Genomic DNA, 12,428 nt, shown 5'->3' with positions numbered 1-12,428 from the left:
TATGATCAAATTTGTAAATAGCTCCAGTTGTTCTGATTGGGTTCTTATCTATGGTTTTAAATGGACTTTGGATTTTTTAGAATTAGATTTTACAAGCAAGTTATACTACTTATAAAGTGATAAAGCAACCATTTGGTTTCATGAAGAAGAAAAAATTTCTTTAGCTGAGCTACCACTGGAATTATTTCTAGAGTATGATCATAATGTGGGGGAATACTGTTAATGTTTGTGGGTATGTAATTAGATCAAAGAAGCTTTTTCAAGGCTATACTTTAGGCTCTCACCCTGAATTTGTTTACCAGGTTATTTGTATTGCTTTCTAAAGTGTTCTGATCAGGAGCAAACTACCTGACAAAATTAAGAAAATACCTAGATTTTTAAGTATATAATTTACTGAATTATTTGTGACTTAAATAAACAGAGACTTAAGAGTTGAAAAAAATTGACTGTTAAAGGCAGTTAGTTGTGCTTATTAAATGTGGTAATTAAATATTTCAAATTTTGAGGTAATTTAAATGGTGAACATCTCAATTGAGATATACAGAAGATGTTTTCTCCTGCTGGACCCTCTTCCATAGTAGTTTAGAGAGTTAGTCCTAGTGCCCTCGAGGAACCTGTCCTCTTGGCCTCTTTCACTGTCCCAGTTCTCTGTCTACCTCCTGACTGGCTCTTTCTCCATTTCCCATCCTGGAACTGTAGGATTTCAGGCCTGTGTGCTTCTTTCTTTAAATCTCTTCTCCCTCTCTCTGTCTCTGTCTCTCTCTGTCTCTGTCTCTCTCTCTCTCTCTGTCTCTCGCTTTCAATACACTCATTAAGTGAGCTCACCTGCTCATTTGGCTTCTGTTAGCTCATAGGTAACACTCTCTGTGTCTCTTCCTTATTGGTTTGTCAGGTTCTTGAAAGCAGGGATTTGTATCTCACATGTTTTGTGTTTTATCCAGTGTTTAACTTACTGGATAATGAGGAAACATTTGGATCAAATGTAGTTATTTGGTTCTTTGTTGTTATCAACAAAATATAAAATGTATTGGCCCTGACCCCTTTGATTTCAAGATCTTATGGCACTTAACAGTTGTTAAAATTGTTAATGTTAGTCTTGGCAGTTTCCAGTTTAGGCAATTATGTATGGGTTTATTAAAGAAAATTCTATAATTAACTTAGAAAATATGCTCTTTCTCATGTCAACTAAAGAAAAATTAGATAACGTGAAAAACCAAAATTACATATAATTTTTATTTTGTTTTTCTAGATATTTGCTCATATCAAATTTTTGAAATATGCTGGCATAAATTTTGTTCATTATAGTCTCTTATGTTTTTATCTATAATATTGCTACTTATGATCCTTTTTTTTTTTTTTTTTTTTGAGGTACGTGGGCCTCTCACTGTTGTGGCCTCTCCCATTGCGGAGCACAGGCTCCGGACGTGCAGGCTGAGCAGCCATGGCTCACGGGCCCAGCTGCTCCGCGGCATGTGGGATCTTCCCGGACCGGGGCACGAACCCATGTCCCCTGCATCGGCAGGCAGACTCTCAACCACTGCGCCACCAGGGAAGCCCATGATTCTCTTTTATTTTTAGTATTAGTTTTCTGTGCCATGTTTCTCTTTTCCTTGATCAGTCTCATCAGAGGCTTATCACTTTTACTTGTCTTTTCAAAAAACAACCTTTCTTTGTCTTTATTCTCTGTAGTTTATTTTTGTTTTCTGTTTCATTAACTTACATGCTTTATAATTTCCTTTTAATTTCTTTTTGTTTTGCTGCTCTGTTTATTAACTTTTAAAGATGGATACCTAGCTCAAGTTTTTTAAAATTAATTTTCAGTCCTTTTTCTCTAATATTCTAATATAAGCAGTTAGACTATATATTTTCCTCTAAATACTGCTTTAGCTTAATCTTCAAGATATGGTATATAATATTTTTATAATTCAGTTTAAAATGTTTTTTAATTTCCTTTCTGATTTCATCTTTGATCCAAGACTTATTTAAACGTGTGTTACTCACTTTCCAAACATAGAGATTTTTCTAGTTGTCTTTTGGTTAGTACTTCTACCTTAGTTGCAATGGGGCTGGAAAGTGATCTGCGTGTAGCAGTCTTTTGATATTTGTTAAGAGTTGCTTTATAAAAGAGCATAGTATACGGTAGATTTTTGTAATGTTCTATATTTGTTTGAAAAGACTGTGTCTTCCACATGAATTGGGGACAGGGAGCTATATAATTCAATTAGATTAATCATGTTTTCACACCTATATGCTGACTGATATTTTGTCAGTTTGTCCTGTTGTCCACTGAGAGAAGTTCTTCTCGTTTTTTTTTAATTGAGATATAGTTGATATATAACATTATATTAGTTTCAGGTGTACAACATAATGATTACATATATGTATATATTGCAAAACAATCACTGCAGTAAGTCTAGTTAGCATCTCTTACCACACATAGTAATTTCTTTTTTTATTTTCAGAAACTTCAGTTTTCCATCAATAAACTTAAACTTAGGCATTTGTAGATCTGTTTATAAAACACAGAGGGAAAGCTGTCCAAGTAATGTTAGATTGCAACAGTATTTAGGAAGCAATTTCATAAACATGCAGACTGTGTAAAGAGCTTAGCATTTTCTCAAATCTCAGGGCTTTTATTTTCATTCTTGAAGGAAACTGTAATGGGTGGAACTGAAGGACTCTTTTACAAGAAAAGAAAAAAAAAATGGTTACATGGTTTTTTAAAAATAGATTTTAAGCAGAAGTAATAAAATATGTATTATTGTGTCATAGGGCTGGATGGGGAAGCAGTTGGGAGGACAGGGTCATAGCCATTGCATAGAGGTCTGTGTTGATAGGAGACAGGATGGACATGTTGATAGAAGGCAGAATAAAATTTAAGAAAGTGTCCAGGCTCCTTTTTTGGCTGCGGTGGGTCTTTGTTGCAGCACTCGGGGTCAGTAGCTGCGGTATGTGGGATCTTAGTTCCCTGACCAGGGATCAAACCCGGGCGCCCTGCATTGGGAGCATGAAGTCTTAGCCACTGGACCCAGGGGGAGTCCCTGTCCAGGCTTTTGAAATCTGACAGATCTGGACTTAAAGCCGAGTTTCCAGGAATACTGCTTAAAGCTGTTTGAACTTGGACAAGTTACTCAGCCTCCTTGAGACTAATTTTTATTCTATCCTAATAGCAGTACATATTTCATAGGGTTGTTGAAGGATTAATGATTGTGCTAAGTACTTGGTTAACTGAGTGCCTAGTAAGTAGGAGGCACATAGTAGATGTTAGATATTATTGTTGTTTTCATCGACCAGTTATTACCAGTAAATTTTGTTTTAAGTAGTACTGCTATATTGATAATAGTTTTGTGTCTTCCTTATGTTTTTACAAGTGCCAGGGTCAGTGCCTGGTGCATAGTAGACCCCTGATATTATAAAGAATATTTTTGGTTATATAAAATGGGCTTATTCCATAAAAAGGACATTTACATTCTGAAATTTTAATATTTTATAACAAGGAAATTAATTACCAAAGGCAATGGAATTTTGTTTGCTTTTTAACCACTGGCTCAAATACTTTTAATTTTAATCTCACAATTTTCAACATAGTTATATATATTTTTTTGGTCAGGAAAAGGCTCCAAATAGCTCTTCTAACTGTCCTCCATCTACACCAACTCCTGATGCTTCTAAGCCTCGGAGAACGAAGCTTGCCTTTGATGACAGGTGAGATAAATATGAATTTTTATGCATTCAAGAAATCATTCCAGTCAGCATATAAAAAACTCATTTTAATTTCTGTCAGTGACCAGAAGAATTGATTGAGTTGTGATCAAAGAATATTCAGATTTTAATTTGAAAGGCACCTACTAGTCCAAGTATTGCTCCTTTACCTTATTAACCCATGATTCTCATGGGCAATGTGAATAATGTACCTTCCAGTAGAATCTTACTGCTGCTGACTTTACTGTTTAAAATAAGGGCTTTCTTAAATAAGTAAGAGCAATGTTGCTTTTTTTCCCTTCATTTTGATAAAAGGTTATGTTTCCTACCCACATTTTGTTTACTCTCAATCTTTCAAACAACTTGGGTAAGTTAGCAGTTAATACTAGGGAGTTTGATTTCTGTTTTCCTAGTAGAAAATTTGCCAAGTTGGCCAAAATGATTTATGCTCTTAACCCAATTTAAACATTCATCAGAAAAAACTGAATTGAATGTTTAGTAATAGTTCATTTTCTTTACTTGAGGACATGAAAACTGAGGAATATTAGAGACTAAAGTGAACTAGTATCATGAAAATATTTACCATTTTACTTTTAATAAAAATTTACATTGCAGAAATTATTCAGCAGACCATTATTTACAAGAAGCAAAAAAGCTAAAGCACAATGCAGATGCATTGGTATGTAAATATTCCCCTCACATTTATATATTTAATCAAATTAACTTAAATCTTCATTTGTTCTCATAGTACATCAGTGCGGCTCTCATTTACCTTTATTCTCCTTTCTTCAGTCTGATAGGTTTGAGAAAGCTGTATACTATCTTGATGCTGTGGTATCTTTCATTGAATGTGGGAATGCATTAGAGAAAAATGCTCAGGAATCCAAATCCCCATTCCTTATGTATTCAGAGACAGTGGAGCTCATCAAGTAAGTGGGAAGACTTGCCACATCACTGGCAATAACATTTCTCTGGTCCTTCTAGGAAAAGACTAATATAGTTATATACAGTAAAGCTACAGAGGATCCTTAGTCCTTTATTGTCCTTGGATAAGGAGAACTAGACCCTTCAGTGCAGCAGTCTCCAACCTTTTTGGCACCAAGGACTGGTTTCGTGGAAGACAATTTTTCCACGGACTGGGGGTGGGAGATGGTTTTGGGATGATTCAAGCGCATTACATTATAGTGCACTTTATTTCTATTATTATTACATTGTAATATATAATGAAATTATTATGGAACTCATCATAATGCAGAATCAGTGGGAGCCCTGAGCTTGTTTTCCTGCAACTAGATGGTCCCATCTGGGGGTGATGGGAGACAGTCACACCCAAAGTGTGTTGCTTATGTCCCGTCTACTCTGTAAGATGCAGCTTAATTGTCACTTGCCACTCACTGATAGGGTTTTATTTTGTTTATTTTTATTTTTTATTTTTTAAATGATTTTATCTATTTATTTTTGGCTGATTGGGTCTTTGTTGCTGCATGTGGGCTTTCTCTAGTTGTGGTGAGCGGGGGCTACTCTTATTTATTTATTTATGGCTGTGTTGGGTCTTCATTTCTGTGCAAGGGCTTTCTCTAGTTGCGGCAAGTGGGGGCCACTCTTCATTGCAGTGCGCGGGCCTCTCACTATCGCGGCCTCTCTCGTTGCGGAGCACAGGCTCCAGACGCGCAGGCTCAGTAATTGTGGCTCACGAGCCTAGTTATTCCGCGACACGTGGGATCTTCCCAGACCAGGGCTCGAACCCGTGTCCCCTGCATTGACAAGCAGATTTTCAACCACTGCGCCACCAGGGAAGCCCTACCGATAGGGTTTTGATATGAGTCTGCAAGCAGTTGATTTATTATGGTCTCGGTGCAGTCAAACCTCTCTGCTAATGATGATCTGTATTTGCAGCCACTCCCCAGAGCCAGCATCACCGCCTCAGCTCCACCTCAGATCGTCAGGCATTAGATTCTCATAAGGAGCACACAGCCTAGATCCCGCACATGCATAGTTCACAGTAGGGTTCATGCTCCTATGAGAATCTAATGCCGCTGCTGATCTGACAGGAGATGGAGCTCAGGCAGTAATGCGAATTATGGGGAGCAGCTGTAAATACAGATGAAACTTCGCTTGCTCGCCCACTGCTCACCTCCTGCTGTGCTGCCCAGTTCCTAACAGGCCACAGATCAGTACCGGTCCGTGGCCCAGGGGTTGGGGACCTCTGCTTTAGTGGGTATTTTTGCCTTTATTTAGGTTTTTTTTTTTTTTTTTTTAACATCTTTATTGGGGTATAATTGCTTTACAATGGTGTGTTAGTTTCTGCTTTCTTTATTTAGGTTTGATTCTAATGTTTAGAGGACTAAGGAGGTCATAAGACAGATGAAGTATTTCATTTTGTGTCATTTGTTTCTTATATTATCTCACAGATACACCATGAAGCTAAAGAATTACTTGGCACCAGATGCTACAGCTGCAGATAAAAGACTCACAGTACTTTGGTAAGTGTTATGTGTTTTAGCCTCTGCTAGATGACAAAGCAGTTTCATAATGAATTGTGCTATATTCTTCTGAAAGTTATCCTTGAATCTTCCTTCCATAACTCAGTCATAAATCTGTTCTTTATGGGTAAAGTAGAAAATAACTCAGAATTCCTTCAGAAATACTTTAGTTGCTGTGAGTCTCTGATCCATTGCCCTCTTGGCAAAAGCCTTGGTAGAGGGGGACTGATATGAGAACTTTCTGTTGTCTTAAGTGGTCACTTATTCAGGCTCTGGGGTTTTTTTTGTTTTTTATATTTAACTATAGTTTATTTTTATTACTCTCAGACTTCTGTTGTGTATTGAAGTAAAGGTGGACACCATAAAAAATCCAGGCTTTTTTTCTTTTGGTAGCCTCTCTCTCCATTTACATATACATATGCCTTACCTTAGGGAACAAACATCTAGCTTGCTCAGGATAAAGAATATGGTTTGTTTGCTTGTTCCCAGAGGGATAGTTTATTTGTTGTGGGTATATACTTTACCTGGCACATGTTTAACAGCTGGGAGTGCAGCCTTGGGAAAAACTGCCATGGTCCTATTTGTCATGGAGTCTAGTTTCTAGTGTGACAAAACAGAAATTAATCAAATAACCACACAAGTATATGAATTAAGTACTTTGAAGCAAAAGTTTATGTAACTATAACGGTAAAATGTAGGGATACTTAATCCTTAGGTAGAGGAAACATGTACACAGCTGGATAGTGGAAAGAAACTGGAAACTTTCTGTCAAGGAACTAAAAGACAGGGAGAAGTAAGTGAAAGTAACTGGAGAGGTAGGCAGTGATGATCATGCAGGGCCTTTGTAAGCCGTGTTGGGTTTATATATGTTACATCAGAATTGTAATATTCAGAGCCAGGAGTCAAGATGGCGGCATGGGAAGACGCGGAGTTAGCGTCTCCCCACAACTAGGGCGCCTGCCGGACGCTGGCGGGAGACCTTGACGCCCAAGGAGACGGGAGGAACCCCCAAGCGACCGGGTAGGATGTGGGGGGACTGAGGGGAGAGGAGAAGTGGAGGCGGGACAGGACCATGCTGCTGAGGGGTGGCTGGGATGGGGGAGGGGTTCCCACACCTGGAGGGACCCTCAGGGGCTCGGATCAGTGGGGAGTGCACCTAGCGTTTCCCCTGCCCAGTTGGCCTGGAAAACCTGCCCAGCTCTCAGGCCAGATCCTACGCCCTCAGAGGCCGGCTGCGGGCTGTGTTGGTCCTGGGGGCATAGGAGGGATGGTGGGGGAGAACAGGAGAGGCAGGTGGGGGGACCCTCCAGGACCAGAGGAGCAGGAGAGGTGCAGAGGGCTTTGCCCTGCCCACTCAGCCTAGGAAGCCTGCTGGGCTCCCAGGCTGGGTCCCCAGCCCTCCACAGGCCCCTCCCAGGCCCTGTGGGTCCTGGGAGCATAGGAGGGAGGCGGGGGAGAACAGGAGAGGCAAGTGGGAGGGACCCTCCAGGACCTGAGGAGCAGGAGAGGTGAGGATGGCATTTGCCCTGCCCACTCAGGGCAAACCAGGGGCACGCCTGGACCCCTCTGTTTTGTTGAGCCTAGGCCCAACCCCGCCCCCCGCCAGGGCCTTTTCCAGCCCTGTGGGTCCTAAACATAGGCCCTGCCCACAGCCTAAAAACCCCACCCCTGCCTAAGCCCCACCCACACAGCCAAGGCCTTTTCTCCTTTTTTTTTTCCCCCTTTTTTACTATTGTGGTTCTGTTTTACCTTCCGATTGTTGTTTCATCTGTATTTTTATATTCTTTCTAACATATCTGTTAGTTTCCTGGTCTCATTTTATTTTTCACTCTTTGTTATTGCTCTGCTCTTTTTTTCTTTTTCTTTTTCTTTTTTTGCCACCCTGCATGGCTTGCGGGATCTTGGTTCACGAGCTGGGGATTGGGCCAAAGCTCTTACTGTGGGAGCTCCGAGTCCAAACCACTGGACTAACAGAGAACCTCAGACCCCAGGGAATATTCATCAGAGTGAGGTCTCCCAAAGGTCCTCATCTCGGCACCAAGACCCAGCTCTACCCAACAGCCTACAAACTCCAGTGCTGGAAGCCTCAGGCCAAACAACCAGTAGACAGGAAAACAATCCCAACCATCAAAAGAAAAAAAAAAGAGAGAGAGACAGCAAAAAAATATGTCACAGATGAAGGAGCAAGGTAAAAACCTACAAGACCAAATAAATGAAGAGGAAATAGGCAATCTACCTGAAAAAGAATTCAGAGTAATGATAGTAAAGATGATCCAGAATCTTGGAAATAGAATGGAGGCACGGATTGAGAAAATACAAGAAATGTTTAACAAAGATCTAGAAGACCTAAAGAACAAACAAATAGAGATGAACAACACAATAACTGAAATGAAAAATACTGATTCAATAACAGAATAATTGAGGCAGAAGAACAAATAAGTGAGCTGGAAGACAGAATGGTGAAAGTAACTGCCAAGGAGCAGAATAAAGAAAAAAGAATGAAAAGAATTGAAGACAATCTCAGAGACCTCTGGGACAACACTAAACGCACCAACATTTGAATTATAGGGATCCCAGAAGCAGAAGAGAAAAAGAAAGGATCTGAGAAAATATTTGAAGAGATTATAGTGGAAAACTTCCGTAACATGGGAAAGGAAATAGTCACCCAAGTCCAGGGAGCGCATAGAGTCCCATACAGGATAAACCCTAGGAGAAACACACCAAGACACATATTAATCAAACTAACAAAAATTAAATTCAAAGAAAAAATATTAAAAGCAGCAAGGGAAAAGCAAAAAATAACATACAAAGGAACCCCCATAAGGTTATCAGCTGATCTTTCAGCAGAAACTCTGCAGGGGAGAAGGGAGTGGCAGGATATACTTAAGTGATGAAAGGGAATAACTTACAACCAAGATTACTCTGCGCACCAAGGGTCTCATTCAGATTCAACAGAGAAATCAAAAGCTTTTCAGACAAGCAAAAGCTAAGAGAATTCAGCACCACCAAACCAGCTTTACAACAAACGCTAAAGGAACTTCTCTAAGTGGAAAACACAGAGAAGAAAAAGACCCACAAAAACAAACCCAAAACAATTAAGAAAATGGTCATAGGAACATACATATCAATAATAACCTTGAATGTAAATAGATTAAATGCCCCAACCAAAAGACACAGACTGGCTGAATGGATACAAAAACAAGACCCATATGTATGCTGTCTACAAGAGACCCACTTCAGACCTAGGGACACATACAGACAAAGTGAAGGGATGGAAAAATATATTCCATATTTCCATGCAAATGGAAATCAAAAAAAAGCTGGAGTAGCAATACTCATATCAGATAAAATAGACTTTAAAGTAAAGATTGTTATAAGAGATAAGGAAGGACACTACATCATGATCAAGGGATCAATCCAAGAAGAAGATATAACAATTATAAATGTTTATGTACCCAACATAGGAGCACCTCAATACATAAGGTAAATGCTAACAACCATGAAAGGGGAAATCAACAGGAACACAATAATTGTAGGGGACTTTAACACCTCACTTACACCAATGGACCGCTCATCCAAACAGAAAATAAATAACGAAACACAAGCTTTAAATGACACAATAGACCAGATAGGTTTAGTTGATATTTATAGAACATTCCACCCTAAAGTGGCAGAATACACTTTCTTCTCAAGTGGATATGGTACATTCTTCAGGATAGATCACATCCTGGGTCACAAATCAAGCCTTGGAAAATTTAAGAAAATTGAAATCATATCAAGCATTTTTCTGACCACAAACTCTATGAGATTGGAAATCAGTTACAGGAAAAAAACTGTAAAACAACACTAATAGCTGGAGGGTAAACAGTGTGGTACTCAGTAACCAAGAGATTGCTGAAGAAATCAAATAAGAAATAAAACAATACATGGGAACAAATAACAATGAAAACGTGACAACCCAAAACCTATGGGACACAGCAAAAGCAGTTCTAAGAGGGAAGTTTATAGCAATTCAGTCTCACCTCAAGTAACAAGAAGAATGTCAAATAAACAATCTAACTCTATACCTAAAGCAACTGGAGAAAGAAGAACAAAGAAAACCCCAAGTCAGTAGAGGAAAGAAATTATAAAGATCAAAGCAGAAATAAATAGAAACAAAGAAAACAGTAACAAAGATCAATAAAACTAAAAGTTGGGGACTTCCCTGGTGGCGCAGTGGTTAAGAATCCACCTGCTAATGCAGGAGACATGGGTATCCTTGGTCCAGGAAGATCCCACATGCCGCGGAGCAACTAAGCCCTGTGAGCCACAACTACTGAGCCTATGCTCTAGAGCCTGTGAGCCACAACTACAGAGCCCGCGCACCTAGAGCCCGTGCTCCGCAACAGGAGAAGCCACCACGCTGAGAAGCCCTCACACCACAACGAAGAGTAGCCCCCGCTCACCACAACTAAAGAAAGCCTGCACACAGCAACAAAGACCCAATGCAGCCCATAAATAAATAAATAAACAAATAAAAACTAAAAGTTGGTTCTTTGAGAAGATAAACAAAATTGATAAACCCTTAGCCAAACTCATCAAGAAAAGGAGAGGATGCAAATCAATAAAATTAGAAATGAGAAAGAAGTCACAACTGACACTGCAGAAATACAAAGGATTATAAGAGACTACTAAAAACAACTATATGCCAATAAAATGGACAACCACGAAGAAATGGACAGATTCTTGGAAAGGTACAATTTTCCAAGACTGAACTAGGAAGAATTAGAAAATATAAACAGACCTATCACAAGTAATGAAATTGAAACTATAATTAAAAATCTTCCAACAAACAAAAATCCAGGACCAGATGGCTTCACAGGCGAATTCTATCAAACATTTAGAGAAGAGCTAACATCAGTCCTTCTCAAACTCTTCCAAAAAATTGCAGAGGGAGAAACACTCCCAAATTCATTCTATGAAGCCACCATCACCCTGATACCAAAACCAGAAAAAGATATCACAAGAAAAGAAAATTATAGACCAATATCACTGATGAACATAGATACAAAAACTCTGAATAAAATACTAGCAAACAGAATCCAACAACATATTAAAAGGATTATACACCATGATCAAGTGGGATGTATCCCAGGAATGCAAGGATTCTTCAGTATACGCAAATCAATCAATGTGATACACCATATTAACAAACTGAATAAAAACCATATGATCATCTCAATAGATGCAGAAAAAGCTTTTGACAAAATTCAACATCAATTTATGATAAAAACTCTCCTGAAAGTGGGCATAGAGGGAACCTACCTCAACATAATAAAGACCATATATGACAAACCCACAGCCAACATCATACTCAATGGTGAAAAACTGAAAGCATTTCCTCGAAGATCAGGAAGAAGACAAGGATATCCACTCTCACCACTCTTATTCAACATAGATTTGGAAGTCCTAGCCACAGCAATCAGAGAAGAAAAAGAAATGAAAGGAATACAAATTGGAAAAGAAGTAGAAGTGTCTCTGTTTGCAGATACCATACATGATACTATACATAGAAAATCCTAAAGATGCCACCAGAAAACTACTAGAACCAATCAATGAATTTGGTAAAGTTGCAGGATACAAAATCAATGCACAGAAATCTCTGGCATTCCTATACACCAACAGCGAAAAATCAAAAAGAGAAATTAAGGAAACACCCCCATTTATCACTCCAACAAAAAGAATAAAATACCTAGGAATAAACCCACATAAGGAGGCGAAAGACTTGTACTCAGAAAACTATAAAACACTGATGAAAGAAATCAAAGATGACATAAACAGATGCAGGAATATACCATGTTCTTGGATTGGAAGAATCAATATTGTGAAAATGACTATACCACCCAAAGCAATCTACAGATTCAATGAAATCCCTATCAAACTACCAATGGCATTCTTCACAGAATTAGAACAAAAAATCTTACAATTTGTATGGAAACACAAAAGACCCCAAATAGCCAAAGCAATCTTGAGAAAGAAAAACGGAGTTGGAGGAATCAGGCTCCCTGACTTCAATCTATACCATAAAGCTACAGTAATCAAGACAGTGTGGTACTGGCACAAAAACAGAAATATAGATCAATGGTACAGGATAGAAAGCCCAGAGATAAACCCACGCGCATATGGTCACCTAATTTACGACAAAGGAGGCAAGAACATATAATGGAGAAAAGATAGCCTCTTCAATAAGTGGTGCTGGGAAAA

The 12,428-nt window shown here is 38.9% G+C and overlaps 1 protein-coding gene across 2 annotated transcripts in view; it reads left to right on the top strand.

Moving 5' to 3' along the window:
* The window catches only part of AFF4 (ALF transcription elongation factor 4), an 88,607-nt gene that overhangs the window by 67,755 nt on the left and 8,424 nt on the right, over positions 1-12,428 (top strand). For both annotated transcript variants that reach the window (XM_030869647.3, XM_030869644.3), the window contains 4 exons: positions 3,611-3,705; positions 4,318-4,381; positions 4,495-4,631; positions 6,114-6,185. In XM_030869647.3, the coding sequence (XP_030725507.1) occupies positions 3,611-3,705; positions 4,318-4,381; positions 4,495-4,631; positions 6,114-6,185 (368 nt within the window). The remainder of the gene's footprint in view (positions 1-3,610; positions 3,706-4,317; positions 4,382-4,494; positions 4,632-6,113; positions 6,186-12,428) is intronic.

This window comes from Globicephala melas, chromosome 3 (assembly GCF_963455315.2).
Source record: "Globicephala melas chromosome 3, mGloMel1.2, whole genome shotgun sequence".
NCBI classification, from domain to species: Eukaryota; Metazoa; Chordata; class Mammalia; order Artiodactyla; family Delphinidae; genus Globicephala; species Globicephala melas.
The sequence above is the reverse complement of the archived record's forward strand: the minus strand, read 5'-3'. Positions and strand labels throughout refer to the sequence as shown.